This window comes from Mauremys mutica, chromosome 3, assembly GCF_020497125.1.
Source record: "Mauremys mutica isolate MM-2020 ecotype Southern chromosome 3, ASM2049712v1, whole genome shotgun sequence".
Lineage (NCBI taxonomy): Eukaryota > Metazoa > Chordata > Testudines > Geoemydidae > Mauremys > Mauremys mutica.
Genome location: NC_059074.1, coordinates 65,877,106 through 65,896,129, shown reverse-complemented (window position 1 = coordinate 65,896,129; position 19,024 = coordinate 65,877,106). Strand labels below are relative to the sequence as shown.

Sequence of the window (19,024 nt, the reverse complement as noted above, 5' to 3'; positions counted from 1 at the left end):
TTAGTAAGACTGTTCGAAACAAATGGTTACATAGAAAGCATGGTCATAACATGCTTTTTACAGACTAAACTTAACTAAGGGCAGGTCTACACTAAGAATGGGGGTCGAACTAGGGTACGCAAATTCAGCTACGTGAATAGCGTAGCTGAATTCGAACTACCCTAGTTCGAACTACGTACCCGTCCAGACGCCGCGGAACCGAACTCCGCGGCTCCAAGGTCGACTCTGCTAACTCCAGCTGCCGAGGTGGAGTACCGGAGTTCGAACTAGCGCTTCCGGAGTTCGAACTATCGCGTCTAGATCAGACGCGATAGTTCGAACTCCGGAAAGTCGAACTCACCGCGTCGACCCGCGCGGTAAGTGTAGACTAGCCCTAAATGTTTTCTCTCGCTCAGTCTTCTGCCGCATTTTTGACTATGGCTGTCTAAGACTCTGCTTTCATGAATGCAGATATGCTGTCTGTTTACTTCCTAGGTGCAGGATACCAGGGTATCTTTGCCTTCTAGAATTACTCCTAAAGTTCATTGTTTTTACTCATAGACAGAATAGCTCTCCATGGCTTTGGTTTTTTTTCCTGTGTGCTTTCCTGTTGATTTCACATCTCAACATTTGACTGCATGTGTAAATAGACATCCATTGTGTTAGCATACAATGTTTAATTTATATCCCAACAGAGAGACAGACATTTCTTACCCCCTGTCTGGAGAAACTGGTCTACAGCATGTTACCTTTTGGTGACCTGCTTTTATCGTTTATATGCTAAAGAACATAATTTTCTGGTACACATACATAACTCTTTGCCAGGGCCGCCCAGAGGATTCCGGGGGTCCAGGGTCTTCAGCGGCGGGGGGCCCTTCCGTTCCAGGACCCGCCGCCGAAGTGCCCCGAAGACCCGCGGCGGGAGCCCCCCGCCGCCGAATTGCCGCCGAAACGGGACCTGCCGCCAAAGTGCAGCCCGGTCTTCGGCGGTAATTCGGCGGCGGGGGAGGGACCCCCGCCGCGGGTCTTCGGGGCACTTCGGCGGCGGGTCCCGGAACGGAAGGGGCCCCCCGCCGCCGAAGACCGGGCTGCGCTTCGGCGGCGGGTCCCGCTTCCCCCCCGCCCCGGCCCCAGCCTCTTACCCCCGGCTCCCTCCTCACCCGGAGTCTCAGCGCCTCGCCCGACAGCCGCAGCGTGCGGCTGGCGGGGCCTGAGCCCCGTCCCGCTCAGAGCCGCGTGGTGAGGGGCGGGGCTGGGAGCTCCATGCCGAGCGGAGGCAGCTGAGCTCAGCCCGGAGCTCCCAGCCCCGCCCCCTGACCACGCGGCTCTGAGCGGGGCGGGGCTCAGGGGCTCCGCCGGAGACACGCCGCTTGATGTGCTAGGGCTCCAGGAGAGGGGTGGAGGAGGGAGCCTCCGCTGTTCTCTTGGGGGGGCCCCTGCGGAGCCCGGGGCCCGGGGCAAATTGCCCCCTTTGCCCCCCCCTCTGGGCGGCCCTGCTCTTTGCATGGTACATGTACATACATTTCACAATGATATTGATGACCAGTGTGACGTCAGGTTTCATTTGAGACCTCACATAACGTTCTTGGGTGAACCAGAATATACATACCAGAATCAGAAAATTTCTGTAACCCCACTGCACACCCTTCCCAGTTGGCATTAAGATTTTAAGTCACAGACCTCCCTTCAAGTTAGGCTAAATATTTCATAGTCATAATTTCATGTGGCTTTCCATCAGCATGCAAACATTACCTGTTTTCATCTCAGTTTTACAGAATATTAAACTTGTAGGCAGTGGGTTTGCACAGATGTTGCTGACCTGCTAACTTGGCCCATAGAATCATTACAGGGCTTATTACAGCTCAAGAATGTGAGAAGGAAACCTCCATGTGCATTTCTGAGCCTAGGTTGAGTATGTAGCACTTGCAGTGAGAGAAACAGAAATTCGAGGCCATGAACGTAACTACACAGTGCATGTTTTAGAATCCATTTTCAGTACATAAGAACTGCTAGGTGATTGTAAATAATGTGTGTTCACTTGGAATAACCTAACCCTTTTTGAACAGCAAGTTGGCCTCTGTAGTATGAGAATGAATACTCTTGGGTCTCTGTTCTTTAGTGTGAAACAGGCTGGGATTCTTCTAACTTAGGGTTTTTTTTTGTTTTTTTGTTTTTGTTCCCTTTACGGCACCAGTAGTTCAGCTACGTTCCAAGATAAACAGCCAATGGCTCAGTGCCCTCTATAATCTTGTTTCAGTTCTTTTGACTGCTTATTGCTAGTTACTACCAACCTGGTTGGTTACAGCCTCTTCTGCACCCTTAGACATGAGCTCCTGATGAGGGGAACACTTATGGATTCCTTGGTTGACTTGCCTTGTCCTCAGTGGTCAGAGCTGTTCATAGCACCAGTATCTGCTTTGACTACTTCACTGTGTAAGTGAAGGCATCTTTGAGTTGCTAGCACCTCAAAAACAAACAAACCCACCATGCTTTCGGCCACTGTTTTATGTGTTTAACTTTGGGTAATTAGCGTAGTTTTTCTCCTGTGTTTGTTCAGTGCACGGAGCATCAGTAGCCTTGATGGTTTGCTGTTGGCATTAATTTCTCAGCCACCTGATTCAGTGGTCTGATCTTACACTGAAATGTTGTGTGCTCTTAAGTTATTGACTTCAGTGCCTTCTCAGCACGTGGCTATTGGGTTTTGGTCTCCTCTAGAGTTGACTGAAGAGACATTCAGAGGGGAAGATCCACTATCAGGCAAGGGTGAATTGGAATACATCTATTCTGTGGATATTCCCTAACCTGTCCAGAAAATAGAGCATCCCTGGTTTCCTGATGTCTCCGAATAACTTCTGTAAGCCTGATTCTCATCCCAGAACTTCAAAAGCATTCACCTGAAAATGGGTGCTTCGCCCAGCATCTGACATGCTGCGTATACCTCACCAATATCTGTGAGATTTATAGCTCCAAACACTCCAAGGTTGTAACATCTTTATGTACTTGCTGAGGTGCCTTCATTTCTATGAGCTCCTATGCCTTGTTTTACCTTCCTCATATCTGTTCTGACTCGCCTAGTAATGGTTTATAGTTCCTGTTTCACATTATGAAGGTGCTGCTATACTCTGATACTGCTATAGCATAAGTTATGACTGGATGATTTATATCCTCTTACCTGGGAAATGAATACTTCAGGGGACGTTTTCTTTATGGTTTTATATATTTGCTCTGTTCCTTGGGGGGCCTGGGATCTTGTCCTTGAGACACCCTATAGGAATCTTACAGGCTTGCTTCAGTAGCTGCTCAGGAACCAGTTGGGATGCCCCCTGGTATAAGAGTTTATCTCTTCTCAAGCAAGGAGGTGATCTTCACCCTCCCCCCCATCAGTCCTTTTTTATTTATGGGGTTGAAATCCCTGCTAAGTGACAGGAATATTAACATGGAAATCTTCTGGAAGTTAATCATCTTATTAACATAACATGAATTTAGTAACCTTAAATGAATTTCTCCTTACTCTTTCCACTCTCAGAATTCTCATGCACAATAAATTATCGTATAAAAGGGAGCCATTAAATTTGTGAATAAGCTAGTAGTGCCCAAGAACCACACATGTTATTCTCTAGGCTACATTTAGTAGTCTTGGGGCCTATCTTAAGACTTTGGGTACGTCCATACTACCCGCCCGGGTCGGCGGGTAGTGATCGACTTCTCAGAGTTCGATATATCGCGTCTCATCTAGACGCGATATATCGAACTCCGAACGCGCTCCCGTCGACTCCGGAACTCCACCACCGCGAACGGTGGTGGCGGAATCGACGGGGGAGCCGCGGACTTCGATCCCGCGCTGTGAGGACGGGTAAGTACTTCGAACTAAGGTACTTTGAGTTCAGCTACGCTATTCGCGTAGCTGAACTTGCGTACCTTAGTTCGAACCCCCCCCCCAGTGTAGACCAGGCCTTGGAAACTCCTTTATGACTAATCTAGCTGGTTAAAGTCCAATTTGCATTTCAGAGATCCCTTTCAAGGTATAACATATTATCTCATACTATGTTATATCTAACTATAGAGACTCCAGACACCTTGCTTGTTTGCAGCTGAAGGGGATGACTGGATAACGTGTATCAGATCATCAGCACAGACCTCTGGATCTATGAGTTAAACTTCTTTAAGGGTAATATACAGGTCCCTGAGCCAGACCTCAAAACCCTCTGTCGATTTGATCACAAAGACTTCCAGTCTTGATTCCAGTGGACCTTAGCGTCTCAAAAACCAGACCACTAGTCTTTCTAAGGCTGAAGAAGTGATCCATGGTTTGAGGGAGATATACTGTATTTATGGTCAGCCATCTTTGGAGGAGGGTGTGTGTTCAGTTTGTTACAGTCACCAGAAGCATAGAATGGGTTTCTGTAGGTATTAGAAATTCATGGAAACAAATAGAGCAATACAGGCAGAAAGACAGACAGGAAGTACCTACTGGGTACTGGAATTGGTTTTTATCTGCTATGGATGGAATAGGTTAGATAAACTCTCATCCACTCAAGTTTGTTTGTACAAAATATTTTCTTCTTGACGACTACTTGGCTCTGCTTGTTTGTCAGTACTTCCCTCTGATGTGAATACAGTCTTCCTGGTCATATATTTAAAAAGGTCAGTTTTGTGTAGGTCTTTGTTCCTCCATAACAGCAGAATCTGTAGGTTTATGGGGGCTCACTTCAAAGTTCTTAGTCTCCACAAGTAGAAATCTGTTCAACATGTTCTCTTTAGAGAAGAGTTCTACTCCTGAAATTCTGATTCTCTGAAGGTACTGTTTTGTGTACCCATCTTCCCTCAGAGCTGTTGAAGGTAACTTTTTTCAAGTGACTGTTTCCTTGAACACTCAAAACATAGACAGCAAAGAACTTTCTTTTTATCAAGAAGGTGAAACTGAATTTTCTCTATGGGATTGCTGAGGCTCTAGAAATTGGTCTCACTATCAGAATGAACTCGTGTTGTCTCAAAGGGTCAAATCTTTGAGAACTATTTGTAGTACCATAGTGCCAAGCAACAGGATCCTATTGTGGTAGGCACTGTCCAAGCTAAGGGAATTCCAGTCTTTGTGCCAGGGTGTGGTGACCAAAAGGTGGGAATGATGGATTCGATTAAAAAGATACTTGAAGATGAGCAGAATTACAGGTAGCTAACTGCCCTTGTGGATGCTATAGTGGGAGAACATTTGAGTACAGCACTGTACCTTTGTGTCTGACGCGATATGCTGCACTGTATTTTTCCATGACTGCCTGTCACTTTTTTTTAGTAGTAATAGACTACAAATTAGGTACTTAGCAAACAATGGAACCTATGAAATAAGTGGACCTCTCCAACACTTAACAAGATTTAACTTCAATTTTACATCTTTTACATGATTCACTGAAATAGATGACGAGATGGCAACAAAACATATTTGAAATGCTGTGTTGTGTTTTTGAAACTTTCTAAACCACCACACTATTGTACTTCAGGCCCTGTAGTTAATGAGTAACTGATCTTTAATCAAACTTGTTTGTTAACTTCTGTTCTTCTGTCTTGCAGCGCTGAAGGTGTAATGAGAACAATGGTTCCAGAAAAGCTATTGAAAAGCATGCCAATATTACAGGAACAAATTGATGCACTTCTTGAATTTGATGTATGTATTCAGAATTTTAAATTGAAAACAAAAGTATAAACATTACTTCATACATTTTTTTTAAAAGCTACCTAAATGTTGCTTTACCCTAATAGCAGCTGAGATTAATGAGACTTAACACTTTAGTGTAATAGGGCACAACATACTTTCCTCCAATTTGTTGCATTTCAAGAGGTGGGTGAAGTACAGTGTTCCTTTTGAATGTTTTTCTGTTTTCAGAGTAAATGTAGGTTTTGTGGATAATGCAAAGTAGATAGTAGTTGAAAGGATAATGAAAGTGGGCTGTGGACAGGGGAATTGAAGGAGTAGACAAGATGAGGCAGGAGAAGAGAGTGGGAGTGGAAGAATTGATGCCCAAGTTTCTTTTTTGTTTTGTTTTTAAACTTGAGCTTGGGAAATTTTTTTGCATATAATGGACAGGACATAAGGGAAAAAATGGGAAGGAGAGTGATTGAGAGCAGCAGAAGAAAAAGGTGAAAGAATAAGAGGAAAACACTGCTGCAAATCTCAGTTAAGACCATGGTGGAGCAAACATAAATCATAAGGTTTTTGTCAGTTTATTTTTTTTAAATCAGACAGAGGCTTTGTAAAACTAAACGGGAAACTTGTGCTATTGTAACTTCAGATTTAAAACTTTTAATTAACTAAATTATAAATGCTAGCTTTTTTTTACATGCTACTGCTGGTAGGGTTTAGGGTGACCAGACAGCAAGTGTGAAAAATCAGGACGGGCTGGTGGGTAATAGGAACCTATAAGAATGGCCATACTTGGTCAGACCAAAGGTCCATCCAGCCCAGTATCCGGTCGGCCGACGGTGGCCAATGCCAGGTGCCCCAGAGGAAGTGAACCTAACAGGTAGTGATCAAGTGATCTCTCCTTCCATCCATCTCCACCCTCTGACAAACAGAGGCTAGGGACACCATATAAGACAGCCTATAAAATCGGGACATCTGGTCAACCTAGTAGGGTTTCTTAAGCAGGTAAATAACCTCACTCACAGAATAGTCCCATTGGCTTCAGAGTGACTGCTTGCACACTTAGTTAAGCATGTGCATAAGTGTTTGCAGCATCAGTGGCTAAAAGGTTTTTATTGAAAACTTTTCTTAGTGGCATGAAATCTTCGTCACTTAATTGTTTCCATGTTAACATTGAAAAGTTTATTCAAACGTTCAGTGCATTGATGCAGTAATGTGAACTGCTTGTATGCAAAGTTTTCAAAAGTGGAAATCTAAAATTAAGCCCCTAAACTTCTTGGGTACCTAAATCACTTAGGTGTCCATGTCCACACTGGAGTTGAAGGTGTAATTTCCAGCTCAGGTAGACATACCAGTGCTAGTTTTGATCAACCTAATGTGCTCAAAATAGCAGCATGTCCAGAGCTGCACTGATGGTGGGATGGGCCAGCTGCCTGTGAGGGTTTTAGTGCATAGCTTAATCAAAGCTAGCTCAGGTACATCTACCTAAACTGGAAATTACACCTACAGCTTCAATGTAGACATGCACTTTGAAGCCAGTGAGACTTTTGCTTTTAACTGCAAATAGTGATGGACTATTTGTCAGGTCAAAGCATTTCACTTTTGACTTGTGGAAATGCATTGTATAGGAAGGGCATTGGTTACAAACATTGTATAATATGTGCTATTTATTGAACTTTGTGCCCTTCTCACAAGAAGGGTGTTCATGAGACTCTGCACTGGTCTCTCTCACCATAGATAAGCATTCATTTAAGTGTGAAACTCTTTAGAATAAACTTACGAAAAATCTGACATTCTATTAAAATTAGGAAATTAAAGAAATAAGCAAAAAATCGACTTTAGTATCTTGACTTCATTTTTTTATATCATATTAACTCTTAAAAACGTAAATAACTCTTCATTTAAAAAACATGTTTTGGGTTTTTTTATCCACTCTGACACTGGTGGGGAGGACAGGAAGGGGAGAAAGGGAACAATAAAAAGAAGGAGGGGGAAGGAACTCTGAAGTTCTTTCTGACTGGAGGCAGCAGTGGGTGGGAATATGTAGCACTTCCCTATTAAGAGCAGCAGTGATAGAGAAAGTGGAGCAGGTGAGAAGATGGTGGCTGCTGCTGTTTCTCAACCTAAATGTACCAGGGTTATTACTGTAGCAATAACTCAGGCTTGTATATTTTATTAATACATTAGCTCTCTTGGTCAGTTTAAAAACTTCATGATTCTCAAGAATATTACAATATCAAATGTGTTGTATGATGCATACTGCTAACAGAATATGGAAAAATCAAGTGTGATCCTTGAAAAAACTGGCACTTTCTGTCCACGTGATGCCTGAACAAATAATCAATTGGATTTTTCATTCATAATATGGGTCTTCCAGATCAACATTGTAGGAATCTTCCACAGGATTGTTAAGTGATAGCAACATGTGCCACTTGAGCACCAAACGATGGAACAGAACTGACCTCTTTCCCTTCGCCTGAATAAAATTGAGTTAGCAGAGTATCCTCAGAATTCAAATCTAAATCAATATAATTGAATAATGTGTTAACTTAATATGTATCTGCTGCTGAAAGCTAAAATGTTAAGCATTTTATAGATCAATTAAATATATCTGAATGGAGTTTTATTTGTGTGTAGGTTCATCCAAACGAATTGACAAATGGCGTCATAAATGCTGCATTTATGCTTCTCTTTAAAGATCTTATCAAACTTTTTGCATGTTACAATGATGGAGTTATTAACTTACTAGGTAAGTAGGCTGAGATTTTATTGTGAAGTAGTAGACTTAAGTAGAAATTCAGTTTCTCTGAGGCAACTTTAAATACTCTCGCCAAATAAAAGATGGGATGTGACTTTTTTGGTGGTCTTTTTGTTTGTTTTGTTTTTTCTTAATCTGACATGCAGGTTTTCTATAGCAGTTACTCAACTAGACAGGCTATAAGAGTTGGATAGCAATGGCATTTGAAAATATGACTTCAAGAAACAGAAAAAAATAGAATTCTTGCAAACACTTATTTTAGTATAAAAAAATTGACACTCTTGACACTAGTATTTTTTTTCCAAGAAATACCCTTTTCCAAAAATACCCTTTTTGTCTTGCCCATTTATTATTTGATAATAAACACCTTGCCTTCTAAAATACCAAGAAAATAGAGTAATAACTGGAATCTTAAATGAGGAGACTTGGGGTGGGGCTGGGATATGTTAACCTTCAGCCCTGATTATTTTAGTTTTACTTATTAGTATAGAACTTTATAAATCATGTACACCTAACTATTACTATACAAAGTTATGATACTGACTTTTAATGTGAGTCAGCTAGTATTTGGCAAGGTGTCTGGGTATTGTAGCTACTTGAATCTCATAAATGCATACTGAGGCTTTCAGTCTCTTATCAATTAAAAATAAATCCTTCTCTTAAAAAGTAGGATTGACATTCAGAGACATTCTTATCAACAGGACAGCCACATGTGACAGGGTGCAGCCTCTACACTCAACCACTGTGTTGCTTTCTCTTCTGGATTAACAGTCTGTAGGGCTGAATTTGTAGTTCTGACCCCTTGCTGACTTTTTCCTTGGCCTTATTGCTTTAACTGCCAACAAGGCTGGTGATGCTTAGTTTCAGTTATATCATGTGATGGAGGCAAGTTCACCAGGAACTTGGAGGGTTCATGTACCGTGACAGTTAGTAACTGTCCAGTTGGGATGAGTTTCAACTACTGAACTGGAGAGAGACTCTAGTTTCCTTTTATTACTTTCAAGTCACCCATTTTCTCAGCATAGGCAACTCAAAGCTGATAAAATGTAGATTTTTTTTTTTAATAAAACAGAGCTAATATTTTATACACCATCATGATGAACTAAAATGCTTCCTGTCTTGTTTTTTCCCCCACTTCTTGGTTCTGATGGAGTTTTCTTTAAAACTGTAAACAAATTTGAAGAGCCTCTAACTTGGAAATGACATGTCTGTCTGAAAACTGTACCTACTGTTGCTTAGAACAGTAACTGCCAGAGTGTGGCTGGCCCCTTTAAAGGGAGATAGGTCTTGGTCCACCTGTGACAAAACTGATATGCCTCTCCAGGTTGGGGAGAATGAATAAAGTCATGTGACTAAACCAGGCTGAAGTGGTATAGAAAAAGGAGGCCTGTGGACTGCAGAGTGATGCTGCAGGAAAGGAGAGTCTGCTGCCATGGTGCCTGAGGAAGAGAGACTCTAGGCTGTAAGCCCAGGGAGTTGTGGCTGGGTATGAAGCCCTGGCTGGAAGTTCGGTTTTATTTCTAGGGAGAAGACAAAGAAGGCAGGTCAGGCCTTGTATCTTCTTCAGCTGCTCTGAGAGCAGGAACAGACTGTACCTCAGGGAGGAAAGGCTGTGCCCAGTTTAAGGCTGCTGTGGGAGATTTTCTGTGTTAATTTTGAACATTGTGTTAATGAAATCAGACCCCAAGAAGGGTGACTGATGTGGGAGCTCATGAAAGCCTTTTGTGTTTGGAGTTCATTGTGGAACCTGAAATCGGGGAAACTGAGGCAGGGTGTCTCAGAGCTATGCCAGCCACAAGGGGATGATCAGGAGGCCGATGGCACACTTACAGTAACTACAGCTGCAAGCTAGCCAGGGAACGTTCTCTTCAATTCGTGAATTTTGTGTAGCTGGGGTTTGTTTGTGGGAAGTTGCCCTTCCTGTCGCATGCAATAATATGGCCTAATAGACTGCATTGGAGTGAAGGGGGTTTGTGTGCAGGATGTTCTCCAGGCCCTGCCAGAGGGTGCTTACCAGTAGTAGTTTCTTCTGTTTGGTTGAGATCAAGCTGTCTCCTTAGTAGGACTCGTAAAGTTTGTCCCAACTCCATAATTACCCAAACCTCTCCTTGGGGCTAGGAAGTAGTGGGAGTCGTGTGTGCACTCAGGCATGCGCTCCTTTGCAGGCTCTAGGGAAGAGTTGAGAAGTTGGACCTTACCTACTGTTGCTGCTTCTGAGAGTTGCAAAAGTGAAGAAATTGATAGCTGTTTGTGGAAGGACTAATTATTTGGGCTAAAGCATTGGGTGTTTTTTTTTTGGTTTTTTTTAAGGTGGTGCTTAAGGAATTGCAAGATTTTTATGATTGGATAAAACGTCCCTCTTTGTGGAATAAATTGTGCTTATGAAGTGTTTGTTTGTTCTTGTGTTCTATTTCATAAACCTTCATGGGTTTTTCGTGATGCCTCTTTGAGTGTTCAGGGTTGAGAAACCTGCATCAACACTGTTTTTATAGGAATGGTTGTGAATTTGAAAAATGGGCATAAGATAGTGTCCCAAAGTCCAAAGTGAGAACAACAATTTTAGAGTTCTGTGAAACTTACTTGGTATTGTGCAATATAGTATGCTTAAAGGGGGAGGAAGAAGGGAGAAAGCTCCCTGAACTTAGAATAATTTCAGCTTATTTTAAATTAGTGATAGGTACACAACCTAAGTGTACTCGCTGTTTTTGTTTAAATATTTCTAAAACTGGTTTTCTGAAAGTTTAAAAACCTGCTTACAAATCATACTAAAAATTTTTTCACAATGGAAATTATGAAAAGTTTGACTTTTAGCTGCTGGTCATGTAAGAGCCTTTAACTTGTTCTAATGACTAGAAGAGCTACTCAGTTTCACAAATATGTAGAGGGAAATGAAATTTTAACCATGTGCACCAATTAAACTGACTTTAATTGTATCATGTAGTCATAACTTAAGATAATGTTGCATTTTAGCTAGTGTAGGAGGAGGGAAAGAGGCCTCAATAGGACCAATCAATACACCACTTAGCAATTAAATTCTTGAAGTATCATTTTTCTGTAAGTAGGATTGCAGATGAGTTCAGATCTACCATAAATGTAGTTCTAGTGACTGACATACTACTAAAGAGAGAATGGTTGTTCACTTTTTTTATATTTTTCTTCCAGAGAAATTTTTTGAAATGAAAAAGGGACAGTGTAAAGATGCTCTTGAAATTTACAAACGATTTCTGACTAGAATGACTAGAGTATCTGAATTTCTTAAAGTTGCAGAGGTAAGTAACCTCAAATATTTGCTGAAGGATAAGCTGTATTTTCTCCATATCAGACTAAAAAGCACATGTATCAAAATATAACTTCTATTTTCAGATATTTGACATGCTGTGTACTATCTATAGCTCAAGCAGTGCCGATTAAATCCAGGTTCTAAAGTTCTTGGTCCCTATGGGCGTCAGTAGTGAGTTGAAGCACGAGATACCAAAACTAACCATAGCTTGTTGCATTCTATTCATGATTAGAACCACCACCTGTGCCAATGGACAGTCCCTGACTTAAATGTCACCTTGAAGTGGGTGGCAATTTTGGGGACTAGAAGTGATCTTCATGAAGATCTACCTTCAGGTGTCACGCTGACAACTAGATTTGACACTCTTGTACAACATTCCTAGCTCAAGTAGAATCTGCAGCAAGTGTGCCCATTCATAATATCCTCCTGCTACATGTACATTGCTCAGATTTATAATCTTCCTTTCTTTTTGATGGGTAGAAGAAGCAGATCACATTCTAAAATCAACCAAGTGGCTTTGGAGTTGAAAACTCTAAATCAGAGTGAACGTCTCAAGGCAGTGAGCTGAGACTTAAAAAAACTGGGACAGAAAAATAGAAGCTCTGGGCCACAGCACAACTGGACTAAGGATGCTAGCAAAGATTGATATTTTAACACAGGGGTCTCAAACACATGGCTCGTGGGCCACATGCAGCCCTGCGGAGTTATTTGCTGCAGCCTGCCAAGCTCCCCTCACCCGCCACCCCCTTCCCCCCTCCCAGCGTTCTGTCTCTCTGCTGCTCTGCCTACCTCCAGGCACTTCCCACTGTTTGGTGATGCTTAGCGCTTTCCAGAAGGGAGGGAGAGGGGGGGAGGAGCAGGGAGCAGTGCACTCAGGGGAGGAGGCGGAGAAGAGGCAGGGCGGGGATTTGGGGAAGGGGTTGGAATAGGGGTGGGGCAGGGAAGGGGGGTGGGAAGAGGCAGGGCGGGGCCTCATGGAAGGGATGGAATGGGGACAGGGCAGGGGTGGGTGGGTTTGTACCTTTATATGAAAAGGTCATTGACGCAGCCCTCGGGCCACTGTACTAGTCCTCATGCGGTCCTTGTGGTGATTTGAGTTTGTGATCCCTGTTTTAACCTTTATTTTAGTTTTCCAAAGAGCTGAAAGGGACATAAACAAAAGGGACCCAGATTGAAGGGTGAAGAGGTGCAGCTCCTGCAGGAGTTTTTGCTGACTGAAAGAGGATTAACTGGAATTTTCAGAAACTGGATAATGCTTTCTTGAGCTCACTACTGCTGCCTTTTCAGACCAAAAAGTTCTGCTTGTATGTCCTAGAGAGTATAAGACCTGAGTGAGGATTGAGTTTTGTGCGGGGAGGTTGTTTCTAAATTTTTTTTTTTTTTTTTTTTTTTTTTTTTTTTGCTCCCTAGAAGGGAGCATTGCAGCATTTTCAAGGTGTTTGGAAGGGTGAGGGAGTAGCTTGTGCGGGAAAATCGGTACCTAAGTTACAAACTTTATAACTTATTGAGATGTAATGCATAAGAAGTTAGCTGAAGAGAAAATGTGACTGTTTTAATCAATTTGAATACTTGCTGCAGTTGTAGCATACGACTGGTTTCACAATAAAATTGTTTTTTAAATCCACAGCAAGTTGGAATTGACAAAGGAGACATTCCTGATCTCACACAAGTAAGTTTAAGTTTTTGTATAAACTGATTCAATAAGGAAAGACACAGTAAGCTAAAACTGTATGAGGAAGAGTCAGATAATTGGCATGTGCCCTGATATGTACATTTCTTGAAATCCTTCTCATATGCAAAAGGGGGGAATTTGCAAATCGTCAACCATTTTTGGCAGATTGATCTCTGCTGGTCATTTAATCCCAGAAGACCAGTTGCATTTTCTGACTATTGTTTACAGTTTGTAACTAGATAATGAAAAGACTGCCTATCTGTTTTCCCTTGTAGAAGTGCAGATTTATCCCACAAGGAGTGAGAGTACTGCATTTAAAAAATGGACAAAGGTGTCATAGCACTGAATTTGTGCTTTGACCTACTTCATAATTTCACCTCTGGCAGAGTGTCTTGGTCTATAGATATAAAGAAGTTGCCATAATATGACCAAATAAGAGCATCTTAAACTTTAAAACATGGTAAGGGGATAAAACTAGAGGCAGAATTTTATTCCTTGATACTCAAACATGGATCAAACTCCTTACTTACAGCAACTACAAGTATTAATATGGCATTCCTGCTTTTAACCAGAACATAACAATATTTGTTAATTAATGTTTGCCTTAATGCACAGTAGCATGAAAATTTTCATTAATGAATGCAGAATAGTGTACTCAAATCAAATTATAACTTCTTGCATATCTCAATGCCTGCAAAATGGCACAGAAACTAAAAGCTCTTAATCAAACTGGAGAGCAACTATATAAAAATCTAATGAATTTTTAATAGAATATGTTCACGCCTTATAAATATATATTAAAAGTATCTAAATATTTGGTTCCCTACTATATCTTCTGACTGGAAAATATCCCTAGTTTCTTAAAGCTCAGAATTGAAATAAAGCTAAATAAAAGTTTGCATTTAACATTTTGGCTTGATTTGAGGAAAAATAACTGAAGCCTAAGGAATTCCTGAGGGTTTTTATATAATCTAAAATACTGCATTTACAACAAATTTACTTTTTAAATAGTTCAGTTTCCATTTTAGTTTGTTAGAAGCTAAAATTGTTGCATAACTTGAAACACTTAATGCAGTTTTCTTTTTACAAAGTAATAGCTATATGGTGTCAGCCTCCAGAGTAGCTGCTGCACCACTGGCCCTTCTTGGGGTCTGAGTGCACCCCCATAGATGTCAGGCCTCAGATCTTTATCTCTCAGAGGGTAGAATTCTGTATTTTTCCTGCTTTTAGACCAGTGTGACAGATTTTTTGTACCAATCTGCCTGAGGCCATAGTTGATCAGGCTGGGGCCACAGGATCTTTTTTGGGGAGGAGATGAAGAGTTTAGACTAAGTGTCTAAATGTTAAAGCTTTATTAATAAAATAACAGCAGAGTGTGCTGGGAATGCTCCCACGTCACTCCCACAAGAAAGAAAGCGTTAATGCCCCAAGGCCTAACCCACTTTCATACTCGCACACGCACGACCCAGACTGGCCAAGTCTGGGTGTAACATCGGAAGGGGGGTCGGGGAAGGTGGACGGGAGTGCTGTCCTGGGCCCAGGCTGTCCAAGGATCTGCTGTGTTCTCTGAGTTGTTTCAGCTCTCAGGAGGGTTTTAAGTCCTGGGCTCCTTGGGGAGAGGGGGAAGGGGGGGAGTTTTGTTCAGGGAACTCTGCTCCTGGTGCTTTGGGTTGTGACTCCAGGACTTGAGTTATGTCCCCTTGGATACCAACTATGATTACTTCAGCAGGCCCAACTGGGATTTGAATCCTGCTGTTGAGTTCTCTCCGAGAGCTGTGACTAGTACTTAGTGCACAGGGACCACAGAGCTTTCTCAAACAAGTACTGTTCAATATGACCAGTAGGAATAAAGCAGTCTGAAACATGAGGTACAAATATTCATGGCCACATGAATCTTGCATTGCTTTTACCTTAGCTGCTCCTGGCCTAGATGCTTAGGTCCCGTTTAGAGAGACGCTACTTGCCTACAGCTCTACCTCTCTCCTAGTCTGTATCAGCCTCATAGCATGCTGACCACTTCTCCCTCTTCCTTTCTGCCAGGGCCACATTCTAAGGTCTCTTATTTTTGGGGTCTCAGCTTCTTTCATCTGTTATGTCTGATGGCACCATTATTTTTGTTAGCTGCTTTAAAGGTGTTTACCAGAAGCACTGTCCCTCCTCCTCAGTTCTTTAACCCCTTTATTACCCTCTCCCCCGATTTAACTCTATGCACTGTCATGCAACTATACAAAACTGAACAGAGAAACAATCTCACATGACAGTGATAAGATACTAGACACTTCCACACTTCGTCACATGTGGATTATCAAATCCTTAGGCTAAGAGGTTTTAACCTGGGTTATGGCTGTTACTGAGATCACAGGAAGCACCCAGAATTGTTACAATGAAATTAATTCTTGAAGTACTTCTGCATATTTGCCCTTATTATGCTGCTACGCTTCTGCAGCCTTCAGGAAAGCAGTGTCCATTGGACTGCATGAGCAGCTTCTGTCTCAAAACATTCTGAACATTCAGAGCCAATAGTAAAAGGGCAGTGTGTTGTGTTTATATTTTAGACCTTGACTGAATAAGCACAGACAGTGCTAGTATTTTTTAATGTGAAACCTTAAAAGTCAGGGTCCCTGATCAATCTTGGATCAGTATCTGGCTCCAAAGATGCCCAAGTCAAGTAAACAGTCACTGAAAAATCAGGTACTAGTTCCTATCTAGTCTGACAGGCATGGCAGGAGCAAACAATTCTGAGGCACTGAAGAAACTTGCATCTAGGCAGAATCCGGTCTGGGCAGGAAACCTCAGGTTGGTACCGAAGGATTCACCAGAGACCTGGATTTTGAGAACAAATGTATTCCAAAACAGGTGTTTAAATTCCAGCAGATTCAGATAATCGGTCCCCTAGCACAGTGGTTCTCAACCAGGGGCACATGTTTGAAATTTAAAATCTTTTTTTATTTGAAATTTCTTTGTTTCCAATTTTACTTCAGTTTTGGTTTGGAGGTTAGCCTTTTAAAAAATGTTTTTGTTTCATGTCAAATTAAATTCTTCATTTGACCTCAGATGAAACTTTCTTTTTGTTTGCCAAACACAAATCATCTGGGGTCTATCTGAAATTTCTTAATTTTTTTGTTCAGCTGCTGAACAGAAGAAGCAGTTATTTGCACCACTCTAATAGAAATACCAGTTATATTTTATGTAAGGTGACATTACCTCTGTATTCTTAAGGCTCCATCTACTAGGTCTAGAATGGTTTTAGTGGTATTCCTTAGCGATGTTAATAAATACCTCCCAAAATGTCTTATGTAGAAGATTTACATGTACACAGTGCTACTCTCTCAACTTGGCATCTAGGTTTGATGCTTTGCAGCCCCAAAGAAGGGAAACATAGTGGGTTTTAACTTTTCATAAATACTTCTGTTTGTTATTTCCCAAACATGTCTCTTGCTCTTGGATTTTTGCTTCATATAAATTTTAGTCTTTCTGGTTCAGGTTCAGGGAGTTGGAAGCTGAGGTGGGCATCTTAGTTGCTAGAAAACATGAGGGATTTTTAATTTTGGTAACCAAACAAAATAAACTAGTTTTGCCCAAAGTGGAGAGAACAGGCTTGTGGCAGCCACCACCAAACTAAATAGAAGATTAGGCTGACTTTGCTAACTCTAGAGAGTCACCTTCTGTGGATACTGCCTAGTCATCTGTGCCAGAGATTATCCCCATGAATGTGTCATAACTTCTGAATAGCAAATGTTGCCAGCTGCATGCTATTAAGCTTCATATTTAACTGGTTTGGGTGTAGGGTGACCAAATATCTCAATGTTTATAGGGACAGTCCTGATATTTGGGGCTTTTTCTTATGTAGAGGTCTATTTCTCTCTCACTCACTCACACACACCCACACCCACACCCACACCCACACCCCCACCCACATCCTGCTTTTCAGAGTTACTATCTGGTCACCCGATTTGGGTGTGGCACTATGACCTCCGAGGCCTTGGAACTCCTACTTCTGGAGCCCTATCTATAGCTTTATCAGACAGACTTTTTTAAAGTTCACTTGTTTTTAAAAGCTAATCTAGCACAAATGCTACAAATAGTATATTGGAAAACTATTAAGTCTCAGGAAGAGACCTGAATACTGTAGCTAGAATATTGAAATATTGATTGGCCAAACACTCAGTGTGCCCAAAAAAATACTAAATGCTTCATTATTATTCCTATTATCCACAAAAATGGATACCCTATATAACAGAGAATTAGCCTAGAGAGAAATAAAGAGGTAAATGGCCAAGTCTGTTACTTTTTAGCAAACTTGAAACTTCTGTGGCTTTTGTTTTTCACTACCAGTGAATTCTAGCAACCTTTTCACTTATTAATGAAGTTATCTGTACTGAGCTATTCGTGTGTGCTTGCATTATTTATTTCAAATGTTAGGGTTTGTAAATAGATAGATATAGAACTTTTCAAATTGTTAAGACAGCTCAGAGTGTTTCACAACTTGGCCATGTTTGAATGTTAACCCCTTCTCTCCCTCCTCTTCCAATGTATTAATTTCACATTGATACCGGTGGTCGTATCTTATTAAGTTGATTTTAGTCTGGCACTTGAAATTGTCTTCAGTAACACTGTATGTGCATATTGGAAATAATAGCACTGACTTCAAGCATTACAGGTTTTTTTTGTTTTAAATTTTCAATGCATATATTTACAGTGAGATATTAAATAACTTATTTATGACAAACATTTTAGGTATTGCTGACAAGAGTTCTGGTTGATCTGCAAATCACTGATAATGAAAATTCCCCTTTTAAAGAATGTACCATTGATGAACCGGTAACCCTGATAAAATATTGCTGTTATCTACTGTTGTAGCTCTGAAGGGCTTCTTGTTCACTCATTGGTCTTATGGAAATCTACTTATCTAGGCACTATTTTTATACTGGAGTAGCTAAGGTCACTGAAACTTGTTCTTGCTTTCTTTCCTTTTTATCCACCATTGTAACAGCAACAGCATGCCTGGGTATTTTACTTGGCTATAAAATCTGGTTATTTAAAGTCTCAAAACACTGAGGATCTTGCATTTAAGAAAAATGATTGCGGTATTAGTCAAACTTAATTAGATTGAGATTTATTTCATTTTATAAAGTATCTGAAATTGGGATTTTTGAATTTTTCTTCTGGCTCCTGAATCTTGATAACCAACCACTTATGAATATATAGGACAGGTTTTTTTGTTTTGTTTTGTTTTTAAACCAGACTATGTAGATATTTCATGGTATTACCTGGAAAGTGTTCAAATTCTGAGCATAGCTTTCTATAATTAATCTGGACCATTTTTTAATTTACACTTTTCCTTTTAGTGGAAAATACTAGCTGATAAATACAACTGTAACCATTAGCCACAAATGAGAAAAAATCAGTGTTTTAGCTAAAAGCTAATTTAGACTCACTGTATACAACACACCCAATTGATATGAGCATAAATACTTGTGTGGATTTTTGTGTGTGTGATTTTCACTTAACCTGTGGATGCCTGTGCTGTTGTCAATGTCAAACACATGATCTGGCTGGAAGCATGGTGAGCACATCATGTACATAGGATTCAATAACTGTGTAGTAAAGAAAGTGTTGGCTATAACTCTGCAAAGAATAAGTGTTTCAGAGTGGGGGGAGGGATAGCTCAGTGGTTTGAGCATTGGCCTGCTAAACCCA

General features: G+C 41.1%; 1 protein-coding gene across 14 annotated transcripts in view; it reads left to right on the top strand.

Annotated features, from left to right (window-relative positions):
* SNAP91 (synaptosome associated protein 91) overlaps positions 1 to 19,024 on the top strand; it is a 146,314-nt gene that overhangs the window by 49,570 nt on the left and 77,720 nt on the right. For 7 of the 14 annotated variants that reach the window (XM_045010918.1, XM_045010910.1, XM_045010909.1 and 4 more), the window contains exons 6-10: positions 5,545 to 5,638; positions 8,252 to 8,363; positions 11,535 to 11,641; positions 13,280 to 13,321; positions 18,062 to 18,145. In XM_045010918.1, the coding sequence (XP_044866853.1) occupies positions 5,545 to 5,638; positions 8,252 to 8,363; positions 11,535 to 11,641; positions 13,280 to 13,321; positions 18,062 to 18,145 (439 nt within the window). The remainder of the gene's footprint in view (positions 1 to 5,544; positions 5,639 to 8,251; positions 8,364 to 11,534; positions 11,642 to 13,279; positions 13,322 to 18,061; positions 18,146 to 19,024) is intronic. The other 7 variants (XM_045010914.1, XM_045010913.1, XM_045010917.1 and 4 more) reach the window with 1 other exon arrangement.